Source organism: Biomphalaria glabrata, chromosome 1 (genome assembly GCF_947242115.1).
Source record: "Biomphalaria glabrata chromosome 1, xgBioGlab47.1, whole genome shotgun sequence".
Taxonomy (NCBI): domain Eukaryota; kingdom Metazoa; phylum Mollusca; class Gastropoda; family Planorbidae; genus Biomphalaria; species Biomphalaria glabrata.
This window is the reverse complement of record NC_074711.1, coordinates 42,838,972-42,862,008: the sequence shown is the minus strand read 5'-3', so window position 1 is coordinate 42,862,008 and position 23,037 is coordinate 42,838,972. Positions and strand designations below refer to the sequence as shown.

The 23,037-nt window shown below is 31.5% G+C and overlaps 1 protein-coding gene across 2 annotated transcripts in view; it reads left to right on the top strand.

Annotated features, from left to right (window-relative positions):
* The window catches only part of LOC106067830 (fibrocystin-L-like), a 62,575-nt gene extending 40,134 nt beyond the window's left edge, over positions 1 to 22,441 (top strand). Inside the window, exons 45-80 of one of the 2 annotated variants that reach the window (XM_056037576.1) lie at positions 526 to 602; positions 693 to 828; positions 1,095 to 1,246; positions 1,557 to 1,767; positions 1,878 to 1,984; positions 2,112 to 2,291; positions 2,887 to 3,065; positions 3,532 to 3,751; positions 4,342 to 4,641; positions 5,025 to 5,135; positions 6,604 to 6,785; positions 6,962 to 7,181; positions 8,063 to 8,228; positions 8,408 to 8,638; positions 8,795 to 9,049; positions 9,428 to 9,667; positions 9,773 to 9,940; positions 10,067 to 10,303; positions 10,437 to 10,700; positions 11,253 to 11,711; positions 12,381 to 12,543; positions 13,474 to 13,706; positions 14,100 to 14,281; positions 15,000 to 15,069; positions 15,333 to 15,457; positions 15,797 to 15,936; positions 16,590 to 16,761; positions 16,879 to 17,049; positions 17,358 to 17,555; positions 17,857 to 18,093; positions 18,755 to 18,886; positions 19,018 to 19,114; positions 19,482 to 19,763; positions 19,882 to 20,066; positions 20,858 to 21,014; positions 21,316 to 22,441. In XM_056037576.1, the coding sequence (XP_055893551.1) occupies positions 526 to 602; positions 693 to 828; positions 1,095 to 1,246; positions 1,557 to 1,767; positions 1,878 to 1,984; positions 2,112 to 2,291; positions 2,887 to 3,065; positions 3,532 to 3,751; positions 4,342 to 4,641; positions 5,025 to 5,135; positions 6,604 to 6,785; positions 6,962 to 7,181; positions 8,063 to 8,228; positions 8,408 to 8,638; positions 8,795 to 9,049; positions 9,428 to 9,667; positions 9,773 to 9,940; positions 10,067 to 10,303; positions 10,437 to 10,700; positions 11,253 to 11,711; positions 12,381 to 12,543; positions 13,474 to 13,706; positions 14,100 to 14,281; positions 15,000 to 15,069; positions 15,333 to 15,457; positions 15,797 to 15,936; positions 16,590 to 16,761; positions 16,879 to 17,049; positions 17,358 to 17,555; positions 17,857 to 18,093; positions 18,755 to 18,886; positions 19,018 to 19,114; positions 19,482 to 19,763; positions 19,882 to 20,066; positions 20,858 to 21,014; positions 21,316 to 21,446 (6,770 nt within the window). In that variant the 3' untranslated portion in view covers positions 21,447 to 22,441. Of the gene's footprint in view, positions 1 to 525; positions 603 to 692; positions 829 to 1,094; positions 1,247 to 1,556; positions 1,768 to 1,877; positions 1,985 to 2,111; positions 2,292 to 2,886; positions 3,066 to 3,531; positions 3,752 to 4,341; positions 4,642 to 5,024; positions 5,136 to 6,603; positions 6,786 to 6,961; positions 7,182 to 8,062; positions 8,229 to 8,407; positions 8,639 to 8,794; positions 9,050 to 9,427; positions 9,668 to 9,772; positions 9,941 to 10,066; positions 10,304 to 10,436; positions 10,701 to 11,252; positions 11,712 to 12,380; positions 12,544 to 13,473; positions 13,707 to 14,099; positions 14,282 to 14,999; positions 15,070 to 15,332; positions 15,458 to 15,796; positions 15,937 to 16,589; positions 16,762 to 16,878; positions 17,050 to 17,357; positions 17,556 to 17,856; positions 18,094 to 18,754; positions 18,887 to 19,017; positions 19,115 to 19,481; positions 19,764 to 19,881; positions 20,070 to 20,857; positions 21,015 to 21,315 lie in introns of both variants that reach the window. The other variant, XM_056037567.1, reaches the window with a different exon arrangement.
* Positions 22,442 to 23,037: the final 596 nt, after the last annotated feature.

Sequence of the window (23,037 nt, the reverse complement as noted above, 5' to 3'; positions counted from 1 at the left end):
GAATAGAGCTAATAATAGTTTCATTAAACTTTTAAATTTTTAATTGGAAGAATTTTCCACCAACAGTAAATGGTAACCTCAAAGACATCTGATTGTCTCTGTTTTATTTCTTTATAATCCCTGTTGGTTACCAAACATTTTTTTTTTCTGGCTATGGTTAAGCACATCTCATTGTTAATTAGTCTAAAATAATTACTTTTGTTACACTCAAAAGATTTTACAGGCAATTGGCTAGTTCTATTATGTTTTTTTTTAAAATTATTTAATAAAAAAGGGTTTTATAAAATAAATCACATAAATTACTTTAATTACAAATCAAGAGTCTTTATTACTACAAAATAACAAATTGTGTAGACATTTAAACATTTTTTACTTTTTTTCGGCTTCTATCAGTATACAGATACGAATTTGCACTGGATCTAATAAATTCACTAAAGTTTCATTTTTGTTTAATATTCAACAATTAAACAGTTTTTATTTTCAAAGTTTGGTAAATACTTTTTTTTTACTTTCCAATGTTAACAGGTCAACTCATATTTGATGAAGCTAATGTTGAACTTCAAGCTGAGAATATTCTAATAACTAATAATGGCCTACTACAGGTAGAGTATACTTTCTTTTTACTGCTGAAGTTTTGTCACTTCTTGAATTAGTGTTTAGATATTTATGTTCCTTCTCTCATTCATGATTAGGTTGGTTCTGCTGAGAAACCATTCCCTAAAGAGTACAAGGCATATATTACATTACATGGCCATTTGAGATCTAAAGAGTTACCTGTGTATGGTACCAAGACTTTGGCAGTAAGAGAGGGAACATTGAATCTATATGGTAAAAATATTTTATTTATTATTTTATATATTTGATTTATATAGAACACCTCTATGTTTTTATGAGACAGCACTCTGGTCCTGTCTAATTCCTTGTGTAAACATGTGAATGTGAATGAGTTATCTGGGGGAGATTTCTGTGAGACCCTAGAAGACAATCCATTGTCTCATTTTTATTGCAGTTTCAAATTATCATTCTTTTCCAATCTTTAGAAATAACTAATCAACCCAGTAGTTGTAAATAATTTCATATTATGCTTGAATTAGGTAGTCCTAAAAATGTTGTCTGGACACGACTTGCTAGTACTGCCACTGCTAATAGTACAACTTTAACACTTGAACATGATGTGGATTGGTCACCTGGAGATGAAATAGTGATAGCCACCACTGGAGATAAATTCAGTCAGAAAGAAACTGAAGTAAGTGGGCTTCCTGTTTATTTTATTCCACAGTTTAAAAACATACTTTACTGCTGACATCCCCGCTACCATTCTGCTGGATTGGGGTAGGGTGTAATCACTTATAACTCTTCAGAAAATTTCTGAAACATGTAAAACAAACAATAAACTAAAGCTTGGCTGCATATTAATCAGTAAGTAATTGAAAAATTAAAATAGTAACAACGCTGTAAAAAAACCAACTAAGTCTCATAGATGGGAAATATTTTGCTTGATACCTTAATTAAGATAAAACATTCACTTCCTAAACATGTTTTCATTTGCTTAACAGGTTCGAACTATTGTATCAGTCAGTAATAATACAGTTACACTAGACAAACCCCTTGACTATGAGCATTTAGGCATTGTTGGATCTTTTGGTGGCAGAGAAGTTCACTTTAAGGCTGAGGTTGGTCTACTGACTAGAAATGTGATTGTCCGAGGGCATCGTAATGTAGAGTTTGACACAACCATCCCAGCTTGTGCCGCAGGATTTGATCCAGGTTTCTAAATATCTCCTCTCATATGTAGCTTCAAAAGCTCAACTTATTTTAAACTTATTACAACTTGTTTGTTTCTGTTGATTTTCAAAATGAAATGCTGTTCTTCTTAGGTGAATTTGCTGTCCAAACTTGCTTTCAAGGACGTTTTGGAGAAGAACTTGGCTCTGATCAATTTGGAGGTCAAATTATGATTCATCAAATGGATAAGGACACGCAAGTATGTATGATTAGTTAGCTATATTATAGTACAAAAGGATCTTATTTATTCTGTAGGGTCAATGGAAACTAATTTAAACAGTGTTTTTTTTTAACTTACATAATGTTTTATTTGTAAATATCTATAGGTAGCTCAAGCTCACCTTCAGTTCATAGAGGTCACTTTTGCTGGACAAGCTTTCAGACTCGGACGTTATGCCATACACTTCCATAGGAATGGTAATATGGACAAGTCATTTGTCAGAGGCTGTTCTATTCACAAAAGTTTTAACAGAGCTATCAACATACATGGATCTCATAATGCTTTGGTGAGATTTATTTTTTATTCCTATTTTAAAAACATTTTAAACAATTAATTATTATTGATCTTACTTAAAATACAGGATACTTTAAATCTACCTTGAGCAAGTAAGTTAAAAAAGTAAAGTAACAAGAAAAAAAGATTTTTTTCATTTTTTTTACTCATTACATCTATATTTTTATCATTTTAAAAGTTTTTGTTTTTTTCATATGCTAAAAATAGAATATTATTTGTATTTTCTCTATTACCTCCTTTAAATTTTATTCTAGTAACCATTATTTAAAAAAAAACATCTACACAAATCATTAATGAATTAGATACTCAATGTTTTTTTTTATTAATTTAGCATACATAAAGCATTTTTTGAAGATACAAGGTATCACTGCAGTTGGGCCAAACAATAGAATAATTTTCTTTTAAATTACTAGTGAAACTTTCATCAAACTGTTTTAAATGAAATAACAAGCTAATAATAAAATATAAAAAAATATACCCTAAAAAATTGAATGTGACTAAATAAATGTAGATACTAAAATTTAAAAACACCAATCCTTATGTATCAATCTTAATAAGGTTATATTTTCCTATCACTGTTCCATTAGATTGAGTACAATGTTGTCTATGACATCATGGGTGGTGCCTTATTCTTAGAAGATGGCGATGAGGTGGGAAACATCTTCCAGTACAATTTGGTTCTCTTTGTTAGAGCCTCCACCTCACTACGTAATGATGATATAACACCTGCTGGATTCTGGGCTACCAATCCCAACAATACTATACGGTGAGAAAATGTCTTCACATATTCTTCTCTTTATAAAATATATATTTTTTCTCATTTTTCTTAAAAGGAACATTATTTGTCTAAAGGAAAATTTAGATGTAAGTAAAACAATACATTGATGGCTGTTTGACTTTTATATCATTAAGTGTTGTAACAAATGTATGCGCTATAATTTTTATTTCTACACCTGTTTCTTTTTTATTTCTACGTCTGTTTCTTTTTTTTTTATTTCTACACCTGTTTCTTTTTTATTTCTGTTTCTTTTGTATTTATGCATGTTTCTTGTTTATTTCTACATCTGTTTCTTGTTTATTTCTACACAGTTTGTTTTTTTATTTCTACATGCTTCTATTTTTATTTCTGTTTCTTTTGTATTTATACATGTTTCTTGTTTTATTTCTACATATGTTTCTAGTTTTATTTCTACATCTCTTTCTTATTTTATTTCTACATCTGTTTCTTATAGCCACAACAATGTTGCTGGAGGAACACATTTTGGTTCCTGGTATCGAATGCATGTAAATCCTGATGGCCCAGGCTTCAACCCAAATATTTGTCCACAAGCCACTCCTCTTAAAGAATACTTTAACAACACTGCCCATTCACTTGGCTGGTTTGGGCTTTGGATTTTTGAAACTTACGTTCCAAGAGTTGGCGGCAGCTGTAGATCAGATGCTGCCCATCAAGTAAGTCTTTTTCACTTGTTGGAACATTAAGCCTAAGGGAAAGAATATTTCTCTGTTGTATTTGTGCTATTTTTTATTTTATTTCTAATCTCTTTTTCATGCTATGTATAACTAGAATAATAAAAAGGGATTTTAATTACTTTTAAAATGATGATAAATTAATCTTAAGGATATTTCATGTTATATCATCTTACAGTATGTTTGATATTATCTAAACAAAAAAAAGTCAGAAAAGAACAATTTTTCATTCATATGAAACACACTTTAATCTTATGAGAAACATTTCATTTTGTAAATTTAATTGATATAATTGACTCTATTTTACATTATAATTATTATTAAAATCTGGAAAACAGCTTTAATCACTTTGATGACTTACATACCTATTTTTGGGCAGGAGTCATATTTAGTAGATTGCTTACAAATCTATAATCAGAAAGTGAAACTGAAAAAAAAAAGATAATCTGAAAATGATAAAATATTGTATGGTTCTCTTGAATGTAATGTTGAGGCATTGTTGTACGTGTGTATAAGTGCTTGTAAAGTTGTTAAGCTCTATTCTTGATCCACTATTGTGTCGTTTCTCTCAGGTAGCCAAATTTTCTGGTTTGACAGCCTGGAGCTGTGAGAAGGGAGCTGAAGCTGTCAACATTGGAGCTGTTCAATTCCATAATTTTACTTTGGTCAACAATCTGCTTGCTGGCTTTGAGAGTAAGCTCATAATCCAGACACCTCCTCAATATGATGCCCAAAATGGACCTGGAATATTTAATGCTGTTATTGTATCACATTTTGATGGTCTCAGAGGAGGCAGTACTGTTGGTGGTGTAGTTGTGCCATACCAAACAGGATTTCTCATCAAAGATGTCTCGTTTTATAATTTCGATCAGGTTAGTAACTCAAAGTGGTATCAGAGGCTCGATCAAATTATTTGTAACATCAATGATAGAAAGAAAAAAATATGTATAGTTTTAAAAAATATATATAATTTAATACACTTAGAATAAAAACAAGCTCCAACAGAGTTAAGCCTCTATCCTAAACAGCTGCTGTCGGAGCCTTATTCTGTGGTTCAGATATTCATTTCTAACTTATAATAATTATTTTATTATTATAAGAATAAACTATTATTATTCCAATGTTATAAATAAAAAGTTATATTACAAAGTGTTCAAAAAATAATTACTTAAGTATATTTAAAAAAAAATAGAATAAAATATAGTCATAAGTTTTTCTATTTAAAAAGTAAAAACTTTGCTTTTCTATTCTACAGGCAAGTCATGGTGCCATCAGCTGGACTCGTATAACTGGCACATGTTCTTTGTTTTGTGGTGGCTTTACAGTTGAATCAGAAGGACTGACTTTTGATAACTCACCCAATAAGGTCAATACATTTTTGAATACTTTACAACTAGACATCAACTTATGATAATCAAACAGAGTCAGAATCTCTTATGTTAATTTTGTTTATTTTTAATAATATACTCTATAATGATTTCTGATAAGTAAAAATAACAACTGAGACAATTACAGCAGTATTTGTTTGCCTGCTTTGTTGTGTGGTATGCACTCTGGACTGTCATTCCATGGTCACAATGTTTCTGGGCTGAACCTGGCCGCTTGCTGTTGGAGGTTTGGGGTAGGATACATTGATTTTCAAATCTGAAGAAACATTGGAAACATTTCAAACAAAAGATATAAACAATGAAAGGATGTATGAATCAAGTGTTTAGTTTTATTAAATACTAAAAGACACTAAATATACAATACATTTTTCTATAAGAGAATAATAAATTCAGTATTTAAAACTATAATCACTAATAAACTATTTTGAATAATAGAGCTGAGGATAATGCCAATTATAACTTAGAGAGCAAGAAGCACATTAATGTTGTTTTTCACATGATGATTAAACTACTTGATTTAAATACTGAGGAGATTTCTTAGACATGCTCTTTGTGTGTCAAGGTGCCTAGTTTTTTAATAGCTAATAATGCTGTAGATAAAAATGGAACCATTATATCTGTCAGTATAGTGTTAATTTGTTGCATTCAGTTAGCCTACTCCTTGATTAACTTGGGAAACTTTGATGGTTTTGACAATAAAGACCAACAATCTCACAAGGTTTCAAGAAAACCAAAATGTGAAGTGAGACTTTAATTCCTTAGTATTGTGTCAAAAGTCAAGACTTAATACTATTTTTATAACCCGTCAGTCACAAAAAAATTTATCACTAGCATCAACTTGGCAGCTGAAGTCATCCACATAAGCCAGTTTCTTCTAATTCTTTTGGTTTGCTTAAAACAAGTTTAAAAAAAAAATTGAAATCACTGGCTCTTTCTACAACATTAAAAAAATATGAAGATTTACTGCGGCAAGGGTGAACCATTTCAATAAACATACATATAGGAAACCATTTAGTCCAGCAGGGTTTCCTATATGTATGTTAATTGTATTTTCTATGCTAGGACAAATTTGTACAAATGCTCCTTCTTCCCTAGTGCTATTAGAGCATGGAATGGGTTGCCTGAGCTAGCCAAGAAAACCAGTGACTTAGCAAATTTAGGTCATTGGTTAATATGTATGACTAAATGCATCACGCGTATGATGTAATCATCTTCTTTTTTGAAGTAATGTCTGTATTATATAAGATAAGATAAGATTCTACAACATTTATGGTTGATTTTTACCCAAAAGCTAGATTTTTAAGAAATGATGTTGCCAAAAAAAAACTGAAGGAAATTATTTTAGGGAAAAAAAATGGAGCAAAAAGATTTGAACAAAATGTGTAGAGATGAAGTGGAAAGTGTTAGGTGTATAATTACATTTAAGCTCAATGTCTCTAATGCTAGGTGAAATATGAATGGGAATCAGAAGGTGTTGTGTATGATCGTGATGGAAGTCTCACAAGCAATCCAGGCTACAGTGTAGCTCCATGCACACCTTCTTTTGACAGCAGCAAGTGCTTGCAGAACCAAAACATGTCAGTCATCGTACCCGGGTGTGTCTGTACCAGTGATATCAAACTAATGAGGTAATCCATTACCTTTGGAAAGTTTTTCTCTTCCAGAAATTTGCTTGTGTTTTATTTTATTCCTACCCAGAAATCAGTAGCAGGCTAATATATGCTAATATATCTTTTAAGAATATTATGAACCGTTGATTCAATATTCTGTAATAGATCATCTACTTTTACGTTCTCTTTGCCAGGTTCTCCTTTAACAATGTTGTTCCAAGTAGTTTGAAAGGAAAAGATGCACTATTTACTACAGAGTTTGGCACCAGCAATTCTCCATTTGCTGCAAAGCGAATAACTCATCCTCAAGGATGGGCTTTTGTGATGATGGCCAATCATTTCTATAAATTTTCTTTTAAAGATGCTGATAAGATGTATAATATCAGTTTTGATGGTGTAATGTACAGATTTAATGTAAGTTTCTCTAATAGACACATTGTTTAATTTAGCTATTACACCAACGGATTTACTGTACAGATTTTAAAATAGAAATTTTAGGTATTCTTAGCACCAACAGTTTGATTCCTAACAATTATAAATTTTATGTCAACTTATATGCTCTCTTAACTCTAAAAAAATAGTTAAATGTTTGAATATATAGTTTACTATAGAATCCTAATCAATAAAAAGTTAAAAAGACAATATAAAAAAAAAAGAAATTAAGTTGCTTTTGAACCAGTAAATAGGTCACACTTCTGTTCCTGGAACACTAGGCTAACCACTTGTGGCCTTAAAATACAAATAGGAATTATATCCATAATAAACTCCATCTGAATGACTTAATTTTGATGGAAATTGACAGTATCATAAAGCAGAGGGTTTTTTTTACCAAGGGACTCCCTTTTGTAGTCAAAACTTGCTCACAGACCCTAAGTGAAAAATCTTTTTAATATAAAAGTAACAAATGTAAAACAACATTCTGTTTAAGAAATTTTGATTGAGTTTATAACTTTTGCTTAAAATTTTTAAAAAAAATGACTTAGACGAGGTTGATGAGATTTTATTAGCAAATTTATGTCTGTCTCAACTAGTACGAATTTTGAGTTAGTCTCTTTTTTTGTGATGAGGTTCAGTACGTGTTAAGATAAGAAGACAGTTTGAGAACCATTGTCATGTAGCATTGTCAGAAATTATATGCATATGCTGTATTTTGAAATAAAAGTTTGCTATAATATTTTAGCACCAATATGCTTATTTATATTTGCTTTTTATTATTTATTATTATTTTTTATTTAAAAGGTATTCTGTTTGCTATTTTCTAATAATCATATCTTAAATTGCTCTATTTTGTCAAGACTGGAGATTTTGTTGGGCTTACACAATATGCTGAAGCCCTACCAGATAAATTTTCTCTTGATGGACAAACAAATCTGGCCATGTCACCAACTATGCTCTCCACTGCTGACGTTCAAAATGGGCAGTGGTTTTATAATGATACAGAGAGATCCATTACATATGCCAGTTAGTAACATTGTCTTTTTTGTTGTAATGAATTTAAATTTATGAAATTAGTTAAGCCAATGAAATAAATATATACTATTATGGATATTACATTATTTTAGCACATAGTTAAATAAATAAAATTACTTTTATTACATTTTGATAATATTGTGTTTTCTTTTTTTTTTGCTCTTTATTAGTTAAAAAACAAAGCAGAAAGAAAAGAGCTATTTTCTTGACTAACAGAGAGATAAGCCTCAAGACCCGCATCGTTCGTTGTTTTTACCGAGGTTGTCAAGCACCACCTAATCCATTAGAAGTCTTAGAACGTCCAAGTAGTGCTGAATATTGGTCTAAGAATGGTACTTGGGCTTCCATAACACCAGACGGATCTGAGCCCAAGGAGTTAAGTGACTTGACCATACCCAAAAGTAAATAGTTTTCTCAAATATTTACTGTCACATCTTTAATTTAGATTATGACTTGTATTTTTAAAACTATCACTACTTTTAGAAGCAAAGTATAATTTAATCTTATATTTAAACTTATGTATTACAAACTGAATAAATGATCTTGATTTTTCAAAGATAAATGGATCATTGTGGACAAACCCATACCTAAGTTAGGGAAACTTATACTGGAAGGTGGACTGGAATTCTTGGAAGATGAGAGCAGAAATGTTCTACTAGATGTTGAGTATCTTCACATCACTGGAAGACTTGTGGCAGGCTGGAATACTTCAGCTACTCTCAATGGCACATTGGTCATTAGATTACGTGGAATTCCATCCAGCAAACCATATCCAACAACTAGTGGACCCAACCTTGGAACTCGATTTATTGGTGAGAGTTGTTGATGATAGAGATTGCATTTGACAAAAGTTATCTCTAAAGTAATTATGTATTGAAAAATATACTTTTTTACATTGTGTTTTACTAAAGTTATTTTCTAAGTGTTTATATACTAAAACATAGACTTTTTATATGTATTTTTTAAATGCTGCATACTTGCAGTTATCATGTATTATATTAACTATTGATCAGTGATATTTGTAACTATATCAATTACATTTTTATTTCTTATACTTAAATGAAGTAATATTGATTTATTATCCAAAAAAAATTTATACCATATAGGCATCATTTTGTCAGGCAGTATATAACATTATAAGATATGTTACTTTATCCAGAGCTCTTGTTAAACAAAATTTCTGTAACCAGGTGTATATGGTGGCCTTCAGTTACATGGTAAAGACAGAGGTATCATTAAAACTCGTCTCGCCTCAACTGTTGACTCTGGGAAGACAATAACCGTAACTGATGCTGTGTCATGGACTTCTGGTGATATCATTCTGATCACAACAACAGACTACAATCCTTCTCATACAGAGACATTCACTATTGATTCTATATCAGGAACAACAATCACCCTCAATGATACTATCAAATACAGACATATTGGTAAGTTATGAGTGTAGACTTTATTTTAGCCTGCAATATTAAAATGTTTCTTAAAAAATAACTTATTTATTTATTTTAAATGTTTTTTATTTGAATGATTACTAGCTTACAACAGGACTGTCAAGAATAAGACCATCAATTTAAGTGCTGTGGTTGCTTTGTTGAGTAGAAATATAAGAATAGAAGGTGAAGACTATGATAAACTGATGGCAGACTCGCATGGTGCTCGTGTTCTTGTGGCTCAGACTGAGTACAATGGAAGCCAAATGAGTGGTCAGTTATTTATGAATCAAGCATTATAGTTTAAGTGAATTGTTTCTTTTTTTGGCTTGTATATTTCCTTTGCTTTCTAGGAATATATATCAAACCTTTACAGATTTTTGTGGGCTTTTTTTTTAGGTTTCGCTCAGATTTCTAATGTGGCATTTTATCATACTGGACAAGAAGGTTTCATAGAAAACTATGATCCACGATTTTCTATTGCATATGTTGATGTCATCAGTGCACCTGGAACTGCTAGATATTCTTATGTTAAAAAATCTTCCTTCTACTGTGGTTTTAGTACTGCTATAGGAGCATTTGGTGTGAATGGTCTAGAGATTGACAATAATGTTGTATACCAAACAGTCCATGCTGGTTAGTCTTTATATATCTTTAAATTTTCTTAATTATGCATTTTTACATATAATGAACACTTTTACTATTTATTTATTGTATTTTTAATATTAAAATTTCAAATTATAAGTGTTGTCCAAAACTGATTTTCCAGGCATTCGTACTGAGTCCACTGGAACTAAAATTACCAACAACCTAGTGACATTGGGTATATGGCCTGGTACCTACAATGGACGTCTGGAGCTTGCTGACCCTAAATTTTTTGGTAGTATTGAAGCCATTTTAGCTTCGGACGTGGTGTTAACTGATAACATTGTGGCAGGATCTGAAAGGGCGGGTTACCATCTAAAAGGACAGCTGTGTGATACAATAGACAGTAAGCTTTGGAATGGCAATGTTGCTGTAGGAACTCTCATTGGTAAGATTTAGATTGACTTTTAATTTTTATATTTTTATTCTGGGTTAAGTGTTGTTTAATGTTAAATGTTGGTTACTTGATACAGAAGAAAAGTCAAAACATTTTATTTTTAGTTAAGTTTTTAACCATTGGGGTTAAGTTGAGGAATGACAGTTTTCTCCTATCAATATTACTAAATTAACTTGCATTTTAAATGTATTTCTAATCAAATGAAGCATTTATTTCTATTTCTAAGTTCGCTAATAAACATTTTTTTATTTCTACATGTCCTCTAATGCTTTTGAATTTGTCATAGTGTTCTTTTTTAGACAGACCTGGATTAGTGTTAGATTATGTTAGGACTATCTCATGCTATCATTAAAATAAATAGTCTAATTAAAGCAGTAACTGATCTAAAACCAGAAGAAAAATCTTACTCTGGAATAATGTAACCTAACCCAATTATACTAAGCTGCATTTAACTTTCAAAAATTAGAGATAGACCAACCAGTTGATGAAACTGGAACTGTATTAAAATACCAAAAAATGATGAAATGTTTTTGTATTCAACAGGTGTGGTGTTGTTTCCTCTTGATAAAGCTCTAAATGATTCTTGTATCATTTACAATGGTTTTACACTCTGGAAAAATTTTGATTTTGGCTTCTATCAAAATAATATAGCTAATGTCATATACACTAAAAATATTTTAGTTGAAAATGGAGTTGGCATTTTCCCAATGGTAGTTGGTCCAAATCAAGTAACTCACCAGTCTGAAGACAAATTTGTGGAAGTCAACAACAACATTTTTATTGGGAAGACACCCACATTTTCTGAGACACTTGATGTCTTAACAAAAACAGACTCACTTATTAACTATAGTCCCAATGCTAGAGGTGATGGGTCATTCAGTGCTTGTGGTAAAATAGGAATTGAAACTGCCACGTTTACTGGTGGCTCCAATATGGCACCAGAAAAACCATTTGTGAATATCATGAGTTACCCAACATTGAAAGGAATCACAAGGTTAAATGGTGAGTGTTTTAGGATTAAAAAATATTTATCCATCTTGTTTTTTTTTAACTAAGCTTTGTTTCCAGAATAATTTTAAGACTAAAATATTTCTCAATGTGTAACAAATCACATAATTCTTGTTTCTTTTATTTAATACATACCTATATATTTATAGACTAAGGCATTGTCTTTGAGTCAAAGATTAAGAAAGTGCAGTAGTTTACAGAACCAGCTGTAACCTGCAGATTTGTGCTTATTAAATAATGACAGCAATTGTTTGCCAGGTGTTTCTTAGTTCTCTTTTCACCACTGTTCCTGTCTGAAACTGTGGTCTTTCTTTGGGTATCCAATTATTTTCTGTGGTTTTGTAAGAGTTCTCTAATTTCTGCTAGGAATTTTTTTTTTATAAATGATATTAATTTTTTGTATGTGATCTTTAATTGTCTTTTTGTGTGGTTTGTTTCCTTCAGTACCATTGACATAATTATCTCAACCTTGAAACAGATGTTGTATCTAAAACAATACATTATGTGTTATAAAATTTGGCTACCCCTAAAGAGTGTTCAAATCAACCTACATTTGTTTTTAAATCATTTAAAGATGAGTTATTATTGTATTAGTTTTAGTCGATATTATATCTACTATTTATGAATTGTGGTTTATAATAATGCTAATGATGTCCACCTCAGGCAATGTCTTTATTGACTTCAATGCTTGCACTGGTGGAACAGATCATGCTGTGACTACAAACAAAAACAATGATGATGGCAGCTTCCCATTGGTCATCCAGAAAACAGAGCTAATTAATGTGAATCACTCTAGCAAAGTTTTATTCCACACTCCCAATTTAGGGTAAGTGAAGTCTCTTGAAATCTCATTCCACACTTTAATTTAGCGTAAGGGAAGTCTCTTGAAATCTCATTCTACACTCCCAATTTAGCGTAAGTGAAGTCTCTTGAAATCTCATTCCACACTTCCAATTTAGCGTAAGTGAAGTCTCTTTACATCTCATTCCACACTTCCAATTTAACATAAGTGAAGTCTCTTGACATCTCATTCCACACTTTCAATTTATCATAAATGAAGTCTCTTGACATCTCATTTAAAATATTGTTTTAAAGTAGATTGTATACTACCAGAAAATAATGACAGGTTTCATAAACTCAAGATATTCTGAATATTTATCTAGATGATCTTAGAAATATTGGCTTGTATTTTTTTTTATCTTCAAATTTAGATGACTTTTGACAGTTCTGTTTAGTGCTTATAAAATTGAACAATCAAACTTCATTACTTTAAATCTCTTGTTTGGCAGAATTTTTTTTTCTCAACATTTTAAATTGTTTGTAATTTCATTTTCTATTTGGTAAAAGGCACTGATTTTTTTTTTCATAACACAGTGTTTCTTGAAGGTTAAAAATAGGTGACTCCAATAGCAAATCCAATAGTTTCACTAGTATCATCTAACAGCTTTAATTTATACTATACATAGAAGTTGTATACTCTCAAATGCTACAGGACTTACTGAATTTGTCTGAAATATCATATGTCAGACATAATGCTGTCATTTGAGTCTCCACTTCACCACTCCAAAATTGAATAATATCTATTCTTTTCAATGGTGCTACTTGACACTGAAGTTTGAATATATTATTAATTCTATAAAATGAAATCAATAAAGATAGAAATGATACACTGTATAAATGATGGTATAGATCTATGTTTACAAGTAGGCATATAATTTTACTAGTAGCTCTATAAGATGGTAGTTTGTACTTGCAGTAAAATCAACCCAGCGGACTGTGTTGACATGGACTGTGATGGCCTAAAGAAATGTCTGATACAAGATCTTGATGGAACTTTCCTGGGTCATGTGGGCACTGTCCTGCCTAATTCAGCTTATGAATGGAATGGAGACCCAAGACGTGGACTGGGAGATTATAGGATTCCATCTGTGATGCTAGCATCTAGAACTGCCAAGAAAATTGATGTTAATAGTTTAGCTCCACATAAAGGTGAGTTTAAGTGGTCCTTCCAGTAGAATAACCTATATTGACTTAAATATTTGATTAAAAATGTCCATGAGTTATATTTATATTCACATTGAAAAAACTGAAATGCTGTATTTATACTAAAAAATTAAAACATTAGCATTTTTTTATTCATCTACTTTCAATGATAATATATGAATGATGTTATGTCAGAAGGCACAGTGGCTGAGCGGTAAAGCGCTTTCTTCTGAGTGGGGGTCCTGGGTTCGAATCCTGGTGAAGACTGGGATCTTAAAGTTCAGGATCGGTGGGCACCTCTTAGTCCACAATGTTATGGAAAATATATGTCCTTTTTTATATTTTTGTAAAAAGTATCAACAAAATTTGTAAGTCATTGAACATCTTCTAATCTTGCAGGTATCTTTAAAACTGACAACTGTACTTGGTTCACTGATTGGAATGCATTTGAATGTGGCAATAGCTACCAATGGCGCATGCTAACACTCGAGAGTATGGATGAAGATACTGAGACCAGGAGGCTTAGTCCTGTAGCTATATATAGTCCAGAGGGATATGTGGATCTGATCAATGGACCACAGGTTATAATATTTTCGTTGTGAAATATTACTATATAGAAATATTGGAGATCATTTTAATATTTATTTATATTTATAATACCTTTTTTTTAACTACATACTAGTAAGATATAACTTGTTTTTTCAATAGATATTAGTAGGAGACTACCTAGTGTTTTTACTAGATACTGTTAGACAGTTAGTATTTTTAGTTTATGTAGAAACACACCATAATTGACTGATGTTGAACACGACTAGTGATGCTAGGACTTGGGTTGGAGGCTACTTGGAGACAGAAAATCAGTTGGTGATAGGATTTCATAAGGGTAGGACATATTTATTTGACAGAGACATTGACTGTGGCCTTTTACTGGATTAAATCTTTATATGAATTGTTCAACGGTTTTGGACTTTGTTTCTATACTTGTTAATCGTGACTGTCATCTGTCCTGTTGGTTAGTCACATTGAAATACACCCGCACAAGAAACCCAGACATCTCCAGAGTAATTCTGTCGAAGTCAGACAGGCAACACTAACTACAAGACAGATAGGCATCATCACAATACCTGAACTAGTAATTAGCTTTAAAAAAAACTATAAAATAAAGACATTGTTACTTGAAATGAAATGTTCCTAACTATTCACTTGTTGCTATATGATATTGATCTTTATAACATCATTATTAAACAAATATTTATTGGTCTTGTAATATGTATTGATATGTTTCTCTCAAATGAACAGGATCATGGATGGTGCAGTGGCTACACTTGTCAAAGACGTGTCAGTACATTCCAAGCTATTGTGGCACTTGGTAAGAAAATTCTCATCCATTGTAAACTTTTGTTTTTTTAAATTCTGGTCTTTTTTTATCTTGCTGTACATGAATATAATTAAAAATATTTTGTTTTGGTTCTTATGTGAAATTTTCATCATTAATTTTTTTTTTCACTCTGTTAAGGTACCTTTATAACTAAAAAATCATAAATGAATATGAAAGTATCTAAAATTTCATTATAACAACATGCAAAGAAAATTATCAAGTTGATAATCATTTTCCTTCGTTCTTTCCCACAGATCAACCTTTTGATATTTATTTAACAAGCACAAACCCCAATGTCATGCGTTTCACATTGTTCAGCTCAGATCCTAATGAGTGTGTTAGACTTGGCCTGCAGCTAATGACAGCTAATAGACCCGAGGTAAAATCATCTAAGTAGTTTTCTTATTCTACTTTTTACTCTTCTGGATTATCTCCCAAATAGAATTTGTTTTCATGATGTTACTCATGTGTGTCTATTTACTATCTGCTCTTTATGGACTTGTTCTTGTCCTTTTATATTTACTGTATTGTATTTGTCTTTTGTTAAATAAAATGTTAGTTTTAAGTTGATTTGTATTCATGATTATAAATTCTATCAAATTTTGTTTAGTTTTATTGCATCAGGAGCACTAACACTGCAACTCTTATATTAAGTTTGTATTACTGCATTCTATTTGTGAAAATGCTTAAATGGTTTGTTTTTATTGGCTTTGTTTAGGTTCGTGTCAACGATGTTTTGAAAATGCCTAACAATGGTTACACTGATTCAAATGGAAGATTTAGGCTGAAAATGCAGCAGACTACTGGACAATACATGCCAGATGTTCTAAACAAAACAAACGGAGAAAATTTCCACAGGTATAATATTAGAACAGTTTTTGTTCTTTAAGCTTGATAAAGACATTTCTTAGAAAACTAGACGTCTTTTCAACTTCTTCTAACATTCACATGAACTTTGCCATCACCTGCTGGAGTGGTAATACTTCACTGGCACAAAGATAGACTAATTTAAAAAGCATTGTACAACTACCATCTGTTGAAGAACTTTCTCATGAAAAATGCCTTTCCAAAACACACACTATTCTTAAAAGATTTAAAAACTCTGTAATCCCACTTTTGGTCAGAGTGTTACAAGGTCATCTGTCATCAACGAGAAGTACATAGAAGTCTAATTCACAAAGTGCTGGTTGTGAGTGTTTATGTGTTTCATGTGTGAATGTTGTTTGTATTTGCATCTATATTGTTATTGTTACAGTAGTAACGCTAAGGTGGTCGAATTGCAGTCAGACTGAATTTCCATTTGATTGCACCAAAATTATCTTATTTTATCTTAAGTTTAATAAAGTTAATGAGGCTCAAATTTTAAAAAAACTGACAAGACTTTTGTAAATTTACTATAATTTGCTAAATTTTTCAATAAAAGATATCCAAGTGAGTTAAACTTATTTTAGATTATCTTATCTTTACTAAGTAGCATAAACTGAATATTTTTTTTTATTCCTTTCATTTAGCCGGGATGAAAACATGATATTCTTTGTGCTGTGTGGAAACTCAGAGATCACTGTCACACTGACTGAGGCTTTGGTTGTATCATTTACACTTCCATTAATGAGTGAAGAAGATTTCTTTGGGGAAAAAATTGTTGAAAATCTGGCAGCATTCCTTAACATTAGCCCTAAAAAGGTAACTAAAATTAACTTAATAATTGATGTCTATTCAATATATAATTATAATTAGAAGTGATTTTATAAACCTGCTTTTTAATCCTTTCTAAAAAATGTTTTATTTTGCATTGTTAAGGTTCGCATTGTGAATATTGTACGTGCAAGTGGCAGACGCAAGAGAGAAACAAAGTCAGTTACTATGACGATACAGGTTGAGATATCAAATGAGCCTGGAGAAAACTCAACAAGTGTTAACTCAACAACAAATTTTAACTTGACTGCTATCACTCAACAAATTTCTGATCAGGTCTGTAGAGTTACATTACCAATAAAAAGTGATTGTGAAGAATATTTTTAAAAAAAAAGGTTAGCCATACAAATAAAGTTGTTGTACAATAGGAAACATTTATTCACTTAGTTGCTAATTTTATCATTTCAAAGATAATTGAAATCACCCCAATTTTAATATTTTATAAAATTTAACATTGTTACATGAGCCTTCATCAATTTTTTTTTACTATCAAATTATAAAATCGCATTCATTGAAATTTAACAATGCAGTATTTTAATTTAGAATATGGAAGACTAAAATTGTTTCAATTACTTTTCTTTTAGATTGAGAAGCAAGGCTTTGATAATGTTCTAAATGTGACTGTCCTGAGTATGAGTATACAAGAACCTGGAGCCTTGAACAATGAGTCCGTGCCATTACAGACCCCTGCCAAGTTAGTCAAAGTCACTAACCCTGTTGGGGATGTTGTGGAGAGAATGCCATTGAAAGTTCAGCCCACATTTAAGATTGTTGATAACTATGTAAGTAATCATTTCTCAGATATGATAAGGGGAGACATAACATAAAAATATCAGAATCATGTAAATACTTTATTTAGAAGCAAATGTCTTTGCAATTAAAATTATATTTTAAAAAAAAACTAATGTTATTTAAACTTATAAAGTTCTGTATTTATTTGCAATAAATGTGATCTCATTAAGATAGCCTATTAGTTACTTTAATTACATCATTAAATTTGATAAGTGTTCTCATTAAGACATTCTATTAGTTATTATAACTACATCATTGTTTCTAAATTGAACTTGTATCTCCATTTCACAGGATAATGTAGTTGAGAGCTTAGGTTACATGTCCACTCCATGGGTCATTACAGCCTCTATCAAGGATGACAGTAACTACCAGTCCAAGATGAAACATAACTCTGTTCAGTTTGTCAATGGCTGGGCTAACTTTACAGATTTGACTATTCTGTTACGGGGAAGCTACATCATAGAGTTTACAATCACATCACCAGAAAACAAGAAAGCCACTTTCTATACCACAGGAAGTCAAGTTGAAGTAATTGTTATATTAAAGTAGAATTTTGTTGTTAATACCTACATAGTTTACAGATAGATGAATTAGATTAAGTGTGATAAAGATAGATTGATAAAGCTGATTAATGAATGTTATAGATTGATAAAACTGATTAATACATTGTTATTGAAAATATTAAAACAAAAACTATGGCCTCCTTCAGTTGCATTGCTACTATGGATCATGTCCTAGAAATGAGATGAAAGTTTGGGCATTAGCTATGGTACAAACAATGTCAGCCAAACAGCAGTTCCCTCCTCTCCATGCAGCTGATATGTGCAAAGGAAAAGCAAGTGCCAACAGAGATCAGCTATGTTGCAGGTTCTACAAGGGTGTAGCACTGTGCACCACAAGCTGCCTAAGGGTCGCTCACTCCTCTCTTTTTCTTGGGGTTGACTCCCTAAGCCTTTCCCATTTTCGGGTATAGCCACAAGGCAGCAGAGGTTTGGATAGAGTTTTCCTTCTCGTAAGTGGGTAGCTGAACCTGAAAACAAAAGATTAAAATAAAGTCAGATTGAGCATTAACACAATGATTAATTTGACAAGTGAATCACTGGATCCACTGTTTAAACATTTGATTCAACTTGATCAGAAACATCAAGTCTCATTGTATCTGTACTAATTGTGAAAATAATAATTTCAGATATTAGGCAATGACTATGAAGCAAAAGCTAATCTGACAAATAGCTCATCCCTGACAAATACACCCTTACAAATAGCTGTGGATCTAATTAGTAAGGCTGACAATAAACACCAAGTTGACTTGAACTGGAATGTAAGTTGTTTTCTTTTCATTATAGGTTTTATATATATATATCTATACCAGTATATTATTTCTATCTACTTGTGGATGTTGACTATTCAGTTCCTGTGTATTATTTCTAATCTAATCAAATGATCCAACAGTTCTTCACCTGGTCAGCTAAACTTGCATTATTAGATAACTCTATCTACTCTGGAATACTAACTGGAAACCTAAGTGCTTCTATAGACAACTCAACAGGTTAGAAGATAATACTTTTAAAACTGATTTTTCTTTTGGCTTTTTTAAAACTTAATTTTTTTTCCTTTATTTCAGAAGCAACTCTGATATTTTTGTGCAATTAAAGTTGTTATGATATAATCAGTTTGTTGATAATATACAGTTTTGCATAGGGACAAACAAGATAAAATTTCAGTTATGACAACATTGAAAACATGTATGTCCCTAATAAATTAGTTGTTGCTTCAATAAATCATTAAATGTAGTAACAAGTGAGTGGAAAATGGTTTGACTGAGAAATTTCATATATATTTTTTCTTCTAGATATGCATTAGGTTTAAAGAGAGACAGATCTTAAATGTACATTCTTCTTTGATTTCTGTTTTAGGCTATGCAATGTTCTCAGACATTCAGTTGAGCCAACCAGGAAAGTGTTTTCTCCAGGTGACTGTACAGTCTGATCCACCACTATATAAGTTGACTACCACCATAGCCTTAGAGCTAATGAGCAAGGAACAGAAAGATTTAGTGGTTGAAGAAACACACACCATTGAACTCAAGTTTGATATTGAATACAGTGAGACCAATGCCTCACTTTTAAGTGCTCAAATCAGAAACCATTACAGCAAAATGCCAGGAATTCGTATCAAATCTGATAGATATAAACGAGGTAATACTGAAATTTTTAAAGTTTTCCATTGCTATCTTAATATATTAATTAATTGCACCTGAATTTTGTTCAAATTGTATTGCAAGTTTACAAGTGCTGTTTTTTTTTTTTTTCACAGGCAGTATTATTGTAGTGTTAGAAATAGAAGCAACATCCAGTGGCTACAACCAGACCCTAAGTTCAATGTGTGACAGCGTTGTCAATGGTCAAGTCATCACATTTGCTGGAACAACTATAAGTTTATCAAAATCCATTATTATTGATGGAAGCTCATACACCAGTGGAGCATGTAGTGCGCTGCAGGTTGTAAGTCTTCGAACAGCTGCTACAGAGAATGTTTTTAAAGAAATATTTTGTCATTTAAATAGTATTTAGTTCCAATTTTTACACAAAAAAAAAAAAAGATACAATTGTACAATTAACTTCTCCATAAGCAAAATCCATTAATTCATCACTTACCCTGTTCTTTGTATTTGTCTTAATTAAGAGTTCAGTCTAAGACTCTTGGAACTCATGGCCTAGGAAAGTTTGCCTCCATCTGCCTGTCTGAACAAACTTCTGTCTGGAAATATCCAGGCAGATGTAAAGTATTACATCCCTATTACCCAAGATGCTTGGATAGGAAGTGAGGCCAAAAGGCTGAGCACACTAGGGAAACTCTGCTATATTCCTTCTCTTTACCTCATCAGCCATGCAGGTGCATGCCACAAAAAATGTCCCCTGTGTGTGGGGCTTTTTTCCATCACCACCAATGCAATGGACTTGGTATTTAGGCACTCTAATCGGGATTCTTTTTTTGCTTCCCCATTGGCCTAATTGTCTCCTCTAATGACTGTTTCCACCCAAGCATCACATTAAGACTGTGAAGCATTGCTCAGGCTTAACCCTTTCAAAAAGTTCTTTAGAAAATTTAAACCAATATTTTGTATATGTACTCCAAATGGTCTGAGACAACCTTGTATTAGATAAAATCTATTTTATCAGGGTTTTTTGTCAAATGTTAATAAAGCATTATTTTTACCTATTTAAGTTTTTTTTCTTTTGATTTCTTTAGTCATTCTTACTAACAGTTTGAGTTGTTTCTGTTGTTTCAGCTTGAAACGTCAACAACCACAGCTACACCTGGAGATTCCTCCTCAGAGTTTCCTGCCAAGTACATTATCATCATTGTTGTCTTGTCTGTACTGCTGTTGGTTATCATCTTTATACTGGTCTTCAAGTTGTACATTCAGCCTAAGACAAAAACTCATTGTGAGTACAGAGCATTCAAGTTAGCTGAACTATAGCAGAGTATTTGGATGTCTGCCTGGTTGTGTTAAAGAATGTTGATTGTATATCACAAAAGTTTTAATCTATAACCCCATCACCCACCCCTCCACTGATGGAGGTTTTGGTAAGGATGTTAAAAATCTTCATTTCTGTCTAAATATTGGTTGTGAAGTCAAAACACATTGATTCAGTGGAACAGTCCGTAGCTTTATTGTTGTTTTTTCCAATAACTTCTTATCATCATGTTTATTTGTGGTATCTTTTTTTTTTTTTTTTTGATCAGCTTTTTTCAACACCCATAATGACCACATGGAGTATTCTTTGATGAGCAAAGAGGATACATTCAACAGTTTCAGAGCCCAGAGCCCATCAATGCCTCCAGTGAATACAACCAATGCACAGCTGACTTTATAATGTTACTTTCTATACCAACAGCACTAAGATTTAGTATAATTTAAGTTTATTCATTTTTTTTTTCATTCTGCTTTTTTTTTTTCTGCATACCTTATTTTGTTTCATACTTTTGATCTAATCCTTTGTATGTAAGGTTTTGAATGTTATTCTTCTCTGTGATAAACATGTTGCATCTTTTGACACAGGTTCCTATATTTCAACCACCAGTATTGTGTATATCTCTTCTATTTATGACCTATATATATATATATATACAACAAATGACAACAGTCACAGCTGTGAGTATTTGGTTCAGGTTGGAAAATGTCAATATCAGATTTTGTTGAAATCAGTTTATGCAAACTTTTCATAGCAGAGCCAATATTGAGTTTCAAACAATGTAACCATTTTCTCCATGCTGTGACTGAGCTGATAAATTCTGTAAATAGTTTTATAGATATCTTGTATGCATAAAGCACCTCAAAATAAAACTTTTAAGACTTTTTGTTTGTTAGAATCATTCGTCTGAAAATATCAACAGAATTAAATTTTGATAAAGCTGATGCTCAGGCTATACGTTATGATATGATTTTCTCTTCAACTAACTTGAATACTGTTTAAAACTGTTCTAGAGAATGTCATACATTCTTTTCTATTTAATGATGCTTCTAATGAAACTATGGCAACGAAACAGAACATTAAAGAAATAATACTTTTTTTTTTTTTTTTTTTAGAATTATCGTACACCTTTTCACAATGCTGTGTGTGTTAGTTTGAAGATCATTCAATTTATTCATTTAAAAAATTTTTTTTTCATTAAAGTTAGAACAAACCAAAAGAAACTTAATTATTTATTGCTTAGAGAAGTGTCCTCATGAAACTACTTCACACCAGTCTTCATTCTTGTCAATGTTGATTCCAAACTCCAACAAAATGTGAATGTATGAACTTTCTCTTTGATGCAGAACTGTTAGTGTAGACTAATAAAGTTGTACTCAATAAAATACAATTATCAATCCAGTTTTTTATCTTATTCATTGTTCTCACTTAAGCTAGAAATCAAACATTTGTCAGAAAAATAAATCAACATGAGACAACCATTCAAGTACCAGTATATGCTAACAGTATCATCAGCTGAAACTGTTTCAATAGAAATAACTTTTGATGGCTTCTGACAGAAAATGTGGAAGTAAACAACGAATGAAACATTTTTCTTATTTCATATGTTAAGTTTCATTAAGGCTGATCTAGCAAAGAAATCCAACAAATTAGTGCAATAAACATAGAACAAAATAAATGACCGGATTTAAGTCCTGTGGGAAATAGTTTTATCTAACAACTACCAAGTTGCATTACTTGTTTTATTTTGGTGTGTTAGATAAAGGTGAAACTACATATTACATTTAATAATTTTACCAATCATCACAGCCATAATTACTGGCCTTGTATCACTTAAGACTTGGTTAATGACTATATTTCCTCTTCTTCCTTTTCCACAAATTATGTCGTTTACTTGCCACAGTTGAGACAAAGAAGTGTATATCTTGATCTGTCCTAAAGAAGTGTATATCTTGATCTGTCCTAAAAGTCAACTTAGATTCCTGAAAAGTTC